Consider the following 14541-nt stretch of genomic DNA (forward strand, 5'->3'; position numbering starts at 1 on the left):
ATCAAATTGTTAATTTCTCTCCATTTCAATTAAGTAAATTTTACTTAAAAAAAAAAAAAAAAATATTGCTTACCCTGATTTGTAGTTCTTTTAATAACATCAATAATGAAAACTTCAAAATTCTTTCACATCTTTTATTAATACAAAATTTGTTGCAAACAGAATAAGAATCCACATCTAAGGGAAATCGCTGTAATTTGTATAATACAAATTACAAACCTTTTGCCTATGAACTAATAGCTTTAAAAAGCTCTATTCAAATAAAACAGAAACAACAGACAAGAGAAATGTTAACCAAGGTTTCTCTTCCTCTAAAAAAAAAAAGAATAAAACACTGCCAGTGTATCACAAGTATCACAATTAGAAACTGATGCATCCACAAACTAACCAAAGTTTCAGACTTGCTGTTCTGCGATCCATATTTAGAAGTTGCATTTTAATAAGGTAATTAGACTTAAAACTAAACTTGTGTTTTCCTTACTGCTTATTGACCACTGTCTTTCCATTCTAGTCCTTCCTTGAGGATTCTGAATGTTTTACATGCAAAACAATTAATAGTCTTTAAAGTGTTACCAGTGTGCTGCAGTGTGGTAATCATGCATATATTTTGTTTTTTTTGTTTGTTTGTTTTTTTAAATCAGGTGAGTTAACACTGATTATAGGGCAGCAGCTATCAAGGACCGGAATAAAGAAAAATTGCTTCGGTAAACTGAATAATTATAAAGTTGCTCTTCAAGCTACTCAAATGTACCAAACATGAAACATTCATTATTGAAAGTTAAAATGTTCAATCAAAACATAACGTGAGAACGAATGATGGTTATACAAGAGTTTCACTCCTATTCACAAGAGCACCAGTCATTGGTAATTTACATAACAGCATTCTCTGGATGTGTGGTTTTAGAAATCTTCCTATCCAGTAGCGATTTTGTTCTTCAGCCCAAGGACTTTGGGGGAGAGCTTTTCCCCATCCAATCCCATCAACACTTTCTGAATGAATTCATAATAGTGCCTCAATTCCTTGGGGTAGGCTAGGTTTAGTGCATAGATTACTCCAAGCATCAATGCACAAGCTTGGGCCGGAGATCCAATGTTGTCCATGACAATCTCGCCTTCAACAAATATTCCAATGTCATCATAATGTCCATTTTGTCCATCCTCCTTGTTGATGACATAAATGCCCATGGTGTGCTTCTTCAGGTCTCTCTGGATGTCATCTCCTTCAATGTCCTAAACATTTAATAAAAAGGTAAAAGAAAAACAATTAACTCTACAATTAAATTCCAATCTAGTCGTGTGTGTGTGTGTGCTCGCACACACACACACACACACACACACACACTCTCTCTATCTAAAAAGTATGTGTATAGATGACTTGCTAACAATGACTTACCAAGTAGTCAAAGGAGTTTGCAAAGAAAAGCGTCTGGACTTCTTTGAGTTGCTTGAAGACGTTTCACCTCTCATCCGAGAAGCTTCTTCAGTTCTAAGGTCAAATGGTGGGGAGTCCCAGATTTAAACCTAGTGGGAGTATCCCCCCCACAGAGGGACAAAAGGACCCCCTGATGATCCTCTAATCGCCTGAGCCAAGGTGTGAAATTGGGTGTGGGTCCCAATCAGCCAGGGTTTCGGGTGAGCTCATTGTGAAACCTGGCCCCACCTTGTCATGTGAATTCCTGAGGTCAGATGGCCCAGGATGTGAGTGGGCGTTAAGGCGTCTGGGAAGGATCTCAAAACCGGATTATAGATGGCAGACAGTTGGTGTCGTAAACCACCGCCTCTGTTCAAAGATGGTCGCTCACAGTGGACATAGATGGCCTCTTTCACTCCTCTTTCAAACCATCTGTCCTCTCTGTCCAAAATGTGAACATTGGCATCCTCGAAAGAGTGACCTTTATCCTTAAGATGCAGATGGACTGCTGAGTCTTGTCCTGTGGAGGTGGCTCTTCTATGTTGTGCCATGCACTTGTGAAGTGGCTGTTTGGTCTCTCCAATGTAGAGGTCTGGGCATTCCTCGCTGCACTGTACAGCATACACCACGTTGTTAAGTTTGTGTTTTGCAGTTTTGTCTTTCGGGTGAACCAGTTTTTGTCTGAGTGTGTTGCTGGGTCTGAAGTACACTGGGATGTCGTGCTTGGAGAAAACTCTCCTGAGTTTCTCTGATACACCGGCTACATAGGGGATGACACCAACTGTCTGCCATCTATAATCCAGTTTTGAGTTCCCTCCCCAGACGCCTTAACGCCCACTCACACTCTGGGCCATCTGACCTCAGGAATTCACATGATAGGGTGGGGCTAGGTTTCACAATGAGCTCACCCAAAACCCTGGCTGATTGGGACCCACACCCAATTTCACACCTTGGCTCAGGCGATTAGAGGATCATCAGGGGGTCCTTTTGTCCCTCTGTGGGGGGGATACTCCCACTAGGTTTAAATCTGGGACTCCCCACCATTTGACCTTAGAACTGAAGAAGCTTCTCGGATGAGAAGTGAAACGTCTTCAAGCAACTCAAAGAAGTCCAGATGCTTTTCTTTGCAAAGTCCTTTGACTACAATGACCTGGATGACTGAGAACCTTCACAGACGACTTACCAAGTACTCCCGAATAAGGCTTCCGTCCTCTTCACCAAGGTAGAGGCAAAGTGCCCTGAGAACTGCTTCCCTTTTCACTTTAACATCACTTTCAGCCTGTTTAAAGAGAGTTGCTGATTAAACCAATTTGGAAAAAAAACAACAACAATGTCTGACATTCGCAATAAGTAAATTTGATCATAAGTCAGTTCAAACATAGTAAATAAAATTTATATATGAAATTTCAAAATTTAGATTGCTTGGCCGGTCACCTAAAATGGCTTATTTGACTCACCAGTGACCTGCCACTTAAGACAAAAGAAATCCAAATAGAATTTGCAATATTCAGATTTACCTCTTGCATGATCTGCAAGTGGTGGGCAAGTTTCTGCCCAGAAACACCGCCCTTCTTCTGGAAAACTGTCATCAGCTGAGGTGTAATTCTGTCTAACTGTGCCGCGAAGGTCGTCTCCAGTTGAAGTGTTGTAATACGCTGGAATTCAGCATTTACCTGTATCACACACAGAGAAAAAAAGAAGACTGGTGCTTAATCATTGGTATGATTATTTTGTTATTTCTTCATTAAATGCTACAATGCAATTGCCATCACTTCATAAAGCATGATTAGCATATGGGTTAGTATACAGTGCATGAAGGATGTTACTACTGTTAATCAAAGAAGAAATGAATGGCATCAGTCCATTTACCGGGTTTAAAGGGTTTTAAAAAGCAGATATTTGTCTGTTTCAGGTGGTTGGCAACACATTTTCCTGTGCTCTTTGTCCGCTGGTGGGAGTGTCTCACCTGTGAGGTCAACACCTCTTGGTGGTGAGAGGTCTTAGGGGTTTTAACTTGACCCATTTATTTTTATCTTATGAGCAACAAAGTTTGTTCATCACATTTTTAATTTACATTTGTTTAGCACATGCTTTTAACAATCTGAGGCTAACTAAAAACTAATAGCTAAATAAAAGGTTTTAGGTTAATTCACAATTGATAATCTGATTTCACTCAATCTCACTCTATTAATTATTGAGATGATTAATCAATCATTTCAATAATCAAACTCACTATAAAATAGTTTGGGCCCTATATGTAGTGCAAACTTAAAAAAATATTTGATTATTTAAGTATTTATAAGAAAAATCAAAAATTCATTTTATTCATGTTTCTACACTTTAAGTCACTTATGTTTTTCATACACAACTTGTATTTTAAGTGCTGCTCACATAAATACTCTGTATGGTACACAGGTCAAGCATTTAACGACACAATAACTATAAATGCCAGCCTCTTTATGCCTATATTTGGACTCGTCTTAATCCAAGTGGCCCAGATTAATTAATGTATAACATAAGGAATTACTGACAAGAACACTCAGCAAAAAAAGCAGGCCTTTACCTCATTAATCTGGAAAAGTGCAGGCCACCTAGCTTTAAACTCCCCAGCAGTTGGACTTCCCTGCACCACCTCTTGTCTACGGTAGGAAAATGTTCTTGACATCTTCTGCCTTACATCTGAGGCACTGTTTCTTCGTCTGACGTCGGTCAAAAGCTCAACCCTGATGTTTTCTAGACTGTCATCCGTTTCGCCAGCTGGGTGTAATAGACAAAAATTGACCTCAGCCTTTTTAGGTTTCTTAACATTTTTGGCTGGGAGGCAATCATCACTGGATTTGTTTTTCAAAGCATTTATAGTCACTTCAGGACAGCCAATGTTGCGCATCTTTGTCCTGTAATTAGCCATCTTATATTTCAGGCTAATCATCCAGCCATAGTAACCTGTGGCAGATGGCTCTCGCAGACAAGGAAATTTTTTGATCAGTGCCCCTGCAACTTCATCTATTTGGTAATTTTGAGGATAAGCAGTAAACTGAAAAAAATCGCCTCAGCTAGCTTCTCTAAGATGTCAGATTTAACACCTGGAGTAATCTTGAGCCGAGTTCCAGTTTCTCTGAAGGTCTCATTTCCACGCTGAAGTTGCACCTCTACATTGAATGAAAATCGAGGAATAGTAAACTCGCGAGGCCATGCACATGATCTCAGCTCACTGTCTGACTGTGGTAGAATTATGGTGCTGTCTGAGTTGGATGAAGACGATGAGAGACTGGAGTTTCTTTGAATACTTTCTGGACTTGCAGAAGAGTCAAGACTGCATGTGAGATACTGCTTTGACAAAGATGCACTTGTATCCAGATTTGCCATGTACACAAGTTTGATTGTACTTCGGTCTTGAATGTCTTGCATTGATGTTATGTTCATAAACTCATTGTTGAAGTCAGGATCCATGAATTGAATACGAAAGTCTCTTTCAATTCCAAATGCTTGGCGAATTGTGCTCTGAAGATCAGTCAAAGTTCTTGGCATCCCAGATGGAACGTCAAGTCTCCTAAAATCATCATCTGCCACGATGACTCTCAGCTTCAGCTGCTCTGCCATTCTTCAATCTGATTTTTAAAGACATTAGGAGAAAAAAAAAAGTTAAAATATTGCATTGAATAATTTTATTAGGGAGCACGAGAGTGCAGAACTGCAACACAGGTTTTACGGGTAAAAAGCAGTTTATTTAATTTTATTCTATAGCTTCATACTGGGTTTTTTTGCATACGTCAGCCAGAATCCTCAAAAAGTGTCACTTTGCTTTTAGTGGTATGTGTTGCAATTCATCCTTTATCAAAATGTTTTGAGCATCATCAATGATGTTTTTTTTAAGACCTATGACAACATGAGGCATGTTTGGCCAAAAGAACTCAAATGTAATGGAAAAAAAATATTACCCTTGTGGGAAGTATCCAATCTTTATTAAAAAGAAGCTAAAAATTTGTGGTACCCCTCCTGTTGCCATGAAGATAACTGCAACTGAACACATGCAACTGAACACATGCAATTGAAGACAACATTTACTACCTTCTATATGAATGAATCTTTTAAGTATGACCATTCGCCGGCCTCCAATCCTGTAATCTGCCAAGGGGTACTGGTCTACCAAGGCACCAAGATCAACGAGGGAGATGTGTGATGTGGGAAAAAGTTCAAAACCTCTAAAATGCTCCCTATACCAGGCACCCATCTCTTTGACAATGAAGCTCAGGTTTTCCTCCACAACAACCATTTGGACAACTTCTGCAAATTCAGGCAATCCAGCAGAGGAGCCATAAACTACAATCATGCCAGGCCTGTAGTTTGTTCCATTCACAGAAGCATTCTTTGTGAGCTGAATATGGGTAATATCAGGGAATTTAATCTTCAAGTCTCGCTGTACATCATGATGCAGAATGTCAACAGAGACAGTAGAAACAGCTGAGACAGTTAGGCTTGGCCTTACAGTTGTGACAGACTCCAAGTGGTATGCCATCATGAACTGATGTTTCACTGCCAGTGACAGTAGCACATTTTTAAAGCACCGTGTGTGACGAACAACCCGTTTGAAAAAAAAACTGTGCTTTGCCTCGAACCTCATGGTCCACATGCCAACAAGTGGCCCAAAGAATTTAATCATCTGTGGATAATGCTCCACAAAATGATGTTTTGGTAACAGCTTCAGTCCTGGAAACAGCTCTTTCAACCTACATCTGTGGTCAGAGACTCTAGACTCAAGGAAAGCAATTGATTGTTCTGTGTGTACTGGTGCAACAACTAGTTCAACAATGTCCTTTAGGTCCAAAATTACCTGCCAAGCTGTTTCATCTGGAGGTACCAAGTGTCCTACCAACAATTGAAGGAATCGTAAGAGACTCCAATTTTCATGAGCATTTCCTCCAATGCTTTTGTTCTGCATGAAAGTCCTGGGAATAGCATGAGGGCGATTACTCTTGTCTGCCCATTTGTAGGGAAATGTCAGAATGGACTCATTGAGGCTGTCAAGTGTAAAATATTTTTCAAAATTAAGATATTCAGGCAGTATGCCAACTCAACTGGTAATATGCCCTCAAAAATGTCATGTGCAATATCTGGAGGATATCCACTGCAAACACTGAAATGGGAGAGATGTGCAGAGAAAACACACCGTCTTTTAACACCGTGACATGGTTTTGCATTACTCTGTGCAGAACTTACATGCATTTCACGTGTCTCTTTGCTTCTCAGAGTAAACGCACCTGAACTAACCTCTGTTTCTTGAATATCAGATTTTTTGGCCTCACAAAATCTGCAAGAGTATTCACCTGAAAAACTCTCAATAAATCCAGAAATACTGTGTGCTCCTAAATTATCTGCTATGACACACTGTATTGTGCCCCTGACAAATTCTCCAAGATGTGCAATAAAAATCCCTTGACTTTCCAAAGTAACAAGATCACTCAACAACGGCTCTAGAATCTTTTCATATCCATATGTCTTTACATCTTCAGACTTGCAGAGTAAAGCCAGATAAATGGAAGTCAGTGATGAATGGCAAGCAGGTGGTAAATTGCTAATAGTCCAATATATGGCACAAATTTTGTGCTTTTTACGGGAAGTGCCAAGTGGATTGCAAATCTCAAAATCGTCAATATACAAATTCAGTAAAACTCGCAATTCACCTGCTGATAAAAAACTGTTTTCTTTGAAAAACAACCCTCCCTAAAAGACCTGTAAATCACTTCTTCCCCACTTTGTTCTGTTATGCGACTACCATCCAAAACCTTAGCAAGAACGTGGCAATCACTGAAAAGCTGCTGTAAAACCTTTAAAACTGGAACATACTGAAATGTTCTTTTATTTTTTTCATCCAACACATACTCTACAGGCTCTACAACTTTAAAATTTTCCTTGTAGAAATTTTTGCGCTTAAAGGATGTTGCTAGGGGACAGCCTTTACCTACCGATTTATACACAGGATTAGATGTACACAGTGCAGATGCAAGTTCTTCAATGACTGACTGGTCTATTTGCAAGCTGTGACTGTTCAATGTGCCTTGGATAACTTTTGCTGCACTACACAAAGATGCTGTGCCCAACAAATACTGAAATTCCTCCAAAAGTTCATCAACTGCAGCACTTGGAACGTGAAAAATATTTTCTAGCTTTAATAACACTGCCGCAAGCTTTAGCTGAACTACGTCTTCATGATCATTTGATGTCTCTAAATCAACAGGCTGTTCGTCACCCCACAATTCCTCAGCATTTGAAACATCATGCTCTGCAGTTTCAGTTGCAAAAGATCCTCTGACAATATCCTCTTTGAAGTCTACCAGCGAGTGTAAACTGTGCTTGCGACTTTTGTGTGACTTAAAGGTACTGTAAATATTTGATTTGCAGTCACAACCTTTAAACATACATGTTACTGTCTCATTGTTTTTTAAATGACGGCTAATGTGCACAAAATATTCACGCTCTGTTCCTAATTCACTACAACCTCTGACAATATCCTCTTTGAAGTCTACCAGCGAGTGTAAACTGTGCTTGCGACTTTTGTGTGACTTAAAGGTACTGTAAATATTTGATTTGCAGTCACAACCTTTAAACATACATGTTACAGTCTCATTGTTTTTTTAAATGACGGCTAATGTGCACAAAATATTCACGCTCTGTTCCTAATTCACTACAACCACATAACTGACAGGAAAAAGTTGCAAATTTGTCAGAGTGCTCTGGGGTATTGCTATGATTCCTTGACAAATGTGTCAGAAGTGAATTCCAAGTCTTTAAAAGACATGGACACTCAGGATATAGGCACTTAATGTGATGGCCACGCCCAAAATGACTATGTTTCAGTCTATAGTGCTTAAGAAGTTCTGATCGTCTAGAAACTTCTGCACTGCAGTCTTTACACTTCCACATAAACTGGACATACAACAAAGAGAGAAAATTTGAAACAAAAACAAAAAACACACTTAGTACTTTACACAAAGAAAGCTTTAGCCGTGGTTAACCTACAAGAATGGATGCATCTTAGAAGTATGCTTGTAGGCTGTATTATCTAGAGCATTCTTTTCCCAACTCTGTTCCTTGAGGATGCCCATCCTGCATATTTTTGATGTTTCTCTGCTTCAGTGCACCCTGACATATCAGCTGTGTCAGTGACAGACTTGTGCACAACTTAATGAAGAAATTAGGCTAAACATTAATTCAAATCAGTGTGGCGATGCAAGGAGACATCTGAAAAATGCAGGACAGAGGTCTTTGAGGAACAGGGTTAGGAAACACTGATCTAGAGTGCACCTAAAATCTGATCAGGTTAGAAAGCAATACCATAACAGTGCCAATTGAACAATCAAATAAAAGAAAAAAACAAACTATGTTACAGCCAGCAACTTTCATGTTCAACTTTAAATAATTTGCTCTAAAGGATGGGAACTGCTGGCAACACATGGAATCAGTGTTCTACACCCTAATCTTTAAACAAACAAACAAAAAAAACAAAAAAAATGTACAAAATATAGAGGCACCTTTTCTTAAACTATATTAATCATATGTATTAATTGATATTAATTAATATCAATATTAATAATCACAAGAACCCTTAAGATGAGATAGATAAACTTGTCACTGCAATACTGTTGTGATAAATATGTAAGGGATTTGCATGTACTTACCAAAATAACACCGTTTCCTTGAATAAACAATAACACATAAGGGGAAGAAAATCTGCCAGAAAAGGAACAAATACAAAAAATTAAAATGAGGACTTTAGAAAGACAAACAATTACCATTTCCAAGCCACTTCATGATACTCCCTTGTAACAAAACAAATCTTACTTGTGCCTCTGTACAAACTACAGATGGCACGATACCACTTTTTTATGTCCGATACCGATATCATAAATTTGATTAACTGCCAATGCCGATATGAATCCGATATAGTGTATTTTATAATAAATAAAACTGTTTTTTTAATAAATATTCTGCTGCATTTTGTATAAGTTCATACTCAGTTTAAAAAAAAAACATTAAAGCTATTCTGTTATACCTGTATGCAAAAAATACACTGCACCCAAAATATTTTATACTTCAGCAATACTGATCAACCTAAAAAACTTACACCATCCTCCTTATTCAGGTATTCTAAACAGTACATAGAAATATTAAACAAACTAACTAATAGGGCTGCCAACTCCCAGCAAAAATATTAGGAAACCACCCCCCACCCTCTGCCTCATAATGCTTAATTGACGTAATCTACTTTAATGCACAGAAATCAATTATTTTTCTACAATAATTAGATTCAACATTTTTCTTCAATACAGTTGCAGACAGCACAGATGGTACCTTCCCAAAGGAAAAAGTGCTATATGTACTACTATTACTAGGGTATATATTAGACTTAATATTTACTACATACAATAATGGATTTCTATACATTTAACCAGATCACTACTTTGGTTGTAAGATTTAGATAATTATTTATTAAAAGCTAGACATTTTAAATGAGAATAAGAAAGAAAATTATTTCTTTGTCCCCCCCTTTCCCTGTTAATGCCCTACCTGGCCCCCTGGCAACACTTTGCTAGACCCGCCCCTGCACAGTTACCAGCTGTCAGCTACATAGAAAAGGATCCTGGTGTTATTTGTCTCTCAGAAACAGTTCATAACTTCCCTAAGTTTACACCTAAAATGTAAACCTGTTTCTTCATTACCAGTTCAGCTCTGATGATTCAGTAAAAACATCTCCTGGTTTCACCTTCATGTTTCCTTCTCACCACATATCCAAACTGATATCATGACCAGCAGCTATTACGGCTGTGGCTCCAGAAAACACAAGCGGATACTAGAAAGTAATATTAAAACAAATTCTAGCAACAGCTTATCAAGCTTAAATGTGCTGCTGTTGTTTATCTGCCGTTTTCCTCTTTCTAGCGCAAACTGGGCGATTAACAAACAAGAGAGACAGGACTAGCGACAGAAAAGCCGATCAGCTGATAATTGATCAGTTTCATGATTGAAGTAGCAACAGGAGAGGGAGGGGGGAGAATGAGGGAAGAAGTTTTAGCTGTTCAGCGTGAAGACACTGAATAACTCCAGCTTTGTGGCTTTTTTCATTCTAGCTGAAGTACGAAACAAATCGATTCCTTTCCCCCTCAATACAAAACTCCGACAGCCAGTCCAACTGTGGCTCTATACATCGGTTGTTAAGCTCAACATGGAAATACTATGCAAACATAAAGAGATGAACTTACACACTTGCTTTACTTCTCTGTGTTAGTTTTTTCTGAGATTAAATGCAGCGGTTTGGAAGCACGTAGCGAGGCTTCAAATGCTAAACCAGACCGCTGACAGGTCTTGCACTCAACAGCTCTATCACGTGAAGCAACTTCTGAGTTAATTTCAGTCCTGACAAACATCACTCTCAGTGCCTTTTGATCTCACATTATTGGCAACCACTGAGTTATTCTCCTCCACAGTTTACAACCATTATTTGTTTCTGCACAAAAGACGTTGTGCAACGCCAATCCTACTTATTTATTTCCTACTGCACCCCTGACTGTGCAGGTGTGTTCAGAAGCCCCCTCCCCCGCCTGACTATTCCTTAATGCCAATGTTGTGGCGGGAGGGACGATTTCTAAACTGCAGGCTGTCTGTACAGTGAACTTTACAGCTAACTACAACAGAGAAATTGCCTCGTTTCACAATTTGTTAGTACAAAGTGTGCCACCAGAACTAAGCTAAAAACATATGACATTTTAACGTAGCAGTTTTCATCAATACAATTACTCTTTTAATAGAGCAGTAGCTAATAGAGCACATAGCTAGCTTAAGTCAAATCACGACAAAGTTCAGAGGTGTACAACTACTTAGACTTCTTTCTCCATGTGCACACGTCTTAAACAGTCAACATGCTTTGACTGAGGTAAAAAATAAAACAAAAACGACCGTAAAAGGTTTACTTACCGAAGCTAGACCACCTTTACACGAAGTTGTGTGATTAACTTGAGCCCGCTTGCAGCACACAAAACGTCCGCTTTTTCAGTCCACGCGCAAAATGGTGGCCTGTCCTAACGCATGCGCAAAATGGCCCAGCAGGATGCTATGAAAAACATACTTAAGCATTTTGAGCTACATTTAATTAACTAAAATTAATTGGATTAAAACGCAGGGAATGTATTCTGGAGTTACTCGAATTATATATGTAGAGAGGAATTACTCATTTGAATTAAAAAGATATACCAAAATAAAATATGCTGTATCTAAAAGGAGCCAATATCACTTTTTTCAGTGCACCATGTTGGCATTTCCATTGTCCTCCATTTAAAGGTAAAAATACAGCATCAAATGTAACACAATAAACATTTAAGTGATTGTGAAATATCCCTTTATAATCAACGACAATCAGTTAATTGAAGGCTTAACCAGAGTGTTTTTAACTTAGAGGTTTCTCTTTGTTCACAGTCTGGTGGTAAAAGGCCCACCGTTTTAAAAGTGTTACATAGACTCCCACGTCTGTCCTACAAATTGACATATACCAGGATATGCCAGGATATGACGTATGCTGGGTGTGTGTGGTAATTTATTAAGTTACTGTGAATTCTTTTGGCCTTGAGACAGCTTCTCCATCAACCATCACAACCAACTACATGAAAGTATCTGTTGCAGTTTAACTACACTTCTGATGACTAGTTATGGAGAGTAAACAGGCAGATAGTGTCACCCTGACATAAATCCAGACCGATTCAATTTAATTTGGTTCAACTTTATTTATATACCACCAAATCACACCAACAGTCTTCTCAAAGCACTTTATATTTTAAGGTAAACACCCCACATTAATAGAGAGAAAACCCCAACAATCAGCACTTGGCAAGAGTAGGAAAGGGGAAGAAACCTCCAGCAGATCCAGGATCAGGGAGGGGCACCTATCTGTTGCGACTGGATGGAGTGAGGGGGCTAAGAGAAGAAAAAGACATGCTGTGGAAGAGAGCCAGAGATTAATAAGAACTAATAATTAAATGCAGAGAGGTGTATAAACACATAGTGAGTCATGCATCATGAGCATCATGGGACTCCCCCAGCAGCCTACACGTATTGCAGTGCAACTAAGGGAGGATTAAGGGTCTCCTGATCCAGCTCCAACTATATGCTTTAGCAAAAAGGAAAGTTTTAAGCCTAATCTTAAAAGTAGAGACATCTTTTGAGTTCAAACTAGAAACTGGTTCCTCAGAAAAGGGGCCAAAAAGCTGAAGGCTCTGCCTCCCATTCTACTTTTAAATACTCTAGGAACAACAAGTAAGCCTGCAGTGTAAGAATGAAGTGCTCTAATGGGGTGATGGTACTATAAGATCATTAAGATAAGATGGGGCCTGATTATTCAAGACCTTGTATGTGAGGAGCAGGACTTTGAATTTGATTCTGGACTGAAGAGAAGCCAATAGTAAGAAATATGTTCTCTCTTTCTAGTCCCTGTCAGTACTCTCACTGCAGCATTGTGGATCCACGGAAGGCTTTTCAGGGAGTTTTTAGGACAATTAAAATGGATCAGTAGCCATTTTTGGATAAAATCAACTTTCAACTGTGTGGCTTTTTTTTTTCTAGAACCAGGTGTCAGTAATGGTTTTAGCCATTGAACTACATTCACATCTGAGGGAAAAGTCCAGGGCAATTGAGTTACACATTTAACAGTCACTGTAATTGAATTTGGGATATTTGTTGATAATCAAATTTGGACACATCAGTGTAGATAATTTAAAGCTAAAACGTGTATAAACAGATGGCTGAACAAATGCAAACTCCTGATTAAGTCATTAAAACTTGTAAATGACAAGAAAGCCCTTAAACTAGCTGCTCTATTCAATCATCTTAATGTATTTTATTGATTATTGATCCAACTTTTTCTGGGTAGAATTCAAGATTTGTCTTTTTTTAAACATTGGTTGCCTTTTTTATGTTTTTATTCTTTTTTAATTCTTTTTTTCAATGCTCAGCCTTGTGATTGAAAAACTGTTGGTAGTGACTTGTTTCCTGTTCATAAATAAAGTTCTGTGTTTTGTTTTGTGTTTTTAAAAAAAAAAAAAGTCAATCGAGCATTCATGGGACAGGTTAACCGGAAATAAAAGACAGGAAGCAAAATATCTAATACCTGTAGCTGGAAGTGGCAGATCTATGAAAGGTTAGACTTCACAAAAAAGTAAAAGGACTTTACAGTCTTTTCTAACAGGCGCAGGAAGCCAGTACACTGACATGAGCTGCGAGACATCAGTATGCATGACCTGCCTTAAAAGGATAAGTTTCTTCAGTAGGAACAGAGCACAGTGGGTAATGAAGGGATTTGCTGACAAAAACAAAAGTCTTTCTTTTGACTGCCATGCAGCTAAAAAAAACAACAATTCACGCTTAAATTAAAACTAATTAAAGCTCTGGTGTTCATGCTTACTACTTAACAGACATAAGAAAGCTGTTTATACACAAACGGCGGAGCAGCAATCAGCCTCGCGTTCAACTGTTTCTGTGTGTATGTTTAAGGTCGCTCTGCGGGCCCCTCGATAATTAGAGGCCTCTCCAAATGAAGGAGCAATCGAGGGGAAGCAAGCAGATTACCGCCCCGTCAGAGGGAGAAGGAATGAGAGCGGGAGAGGAAACTGGAATGCAGGACAGCGAGATGCAGAAGAGGGGAAAACAGTGGAGCGGGGTGAGAGGGAAAAAGGTTGCTGAGAAAGACAAGTCTCCTTCTGTTGCTGCTGCCTTCTCATTTCTCTCCAAAAACCTGAGCTCCCATCTGTCACAACATCTGACACTCTCTCTGCCCGCCTGTTCCCGCCCCTCTCGACCACCCGCTGATGCAAACTCACACGTACGCATATTAGTTTGCGCGTATGAAGGGTCTTTGATCATTTCTGGAAGCCTAATAGAGAAAATCTCATTTCATCTGCTGGTGTATGTTCCCCGTGATCTGCTCTGAAGGGTGGATCAAAAGCAGGGCCAACAGCAACATGTTTAATATCAATAATCAACAGGAAATCACATTAATTCCCCAACACTGCCCGGGCACTGCGTCCTTTCATCACCCTCTCTCTCGCTCCTCCTCTTCTTCTTCCACTTTCATAAAATCAAGAAAGGCG

General features: G+C 39.0%; 1 protein-coding gene across 2 annotated transcripts; it reads right to left on the bottom strand.

The window, feature by feature from the left end:
- Positions 1–120: 120 nt before the first annotated feature.
- LOC102076552 (uncharacterized) lies at positions 121–11692 on the bottom strand. Of its 2 annotated transcripts, XM_019350271.2 has the most exons (6): positions 11381–11692; positions 9088–9139; positions 3975–5019; positions 2929–3084; positions 2595–2690; positions 121–1230 (listed from the first exon to the last, which is right to left on the bottom strand). In XM_019350271.2, exons 3-6 carry the CDS (start codon positions 4338–4340, stop codon positions 913–915), a joined length of 936 nt encoding a protein of 311 aa, XP_019205816.1. In that variant the 5' UTR covers positions 4341–5019; positions 9088–9139; positions 11381–11692; the 3' UTR covers positions 121–912. The 2 variants fall into 2 exon arrangements, with proteins under 2 accessions (XP_019205816.1, XP_025757774.1); XM_025901989.1 differs by lacking the exon at positions 2929–3084.
- Positions 11693–14541: the final 2849 nt, after the last annotated feature.

This window comes from Oreochromis niloticus, linkage group LG20, assembly GCF_001858045.2.
Source record: "Oreochromis niloticus isolate F11D_XX linkage group LG20, O_niloticus_UMD_NMBU, whole genome shotgun sequence".
Lineage (NCBI taxonomy): Eukaryota > Metazoa > Chordata > Actinopteri > Cichliformes > Cichlidae > Oreochromis > Oreochromis niloticus.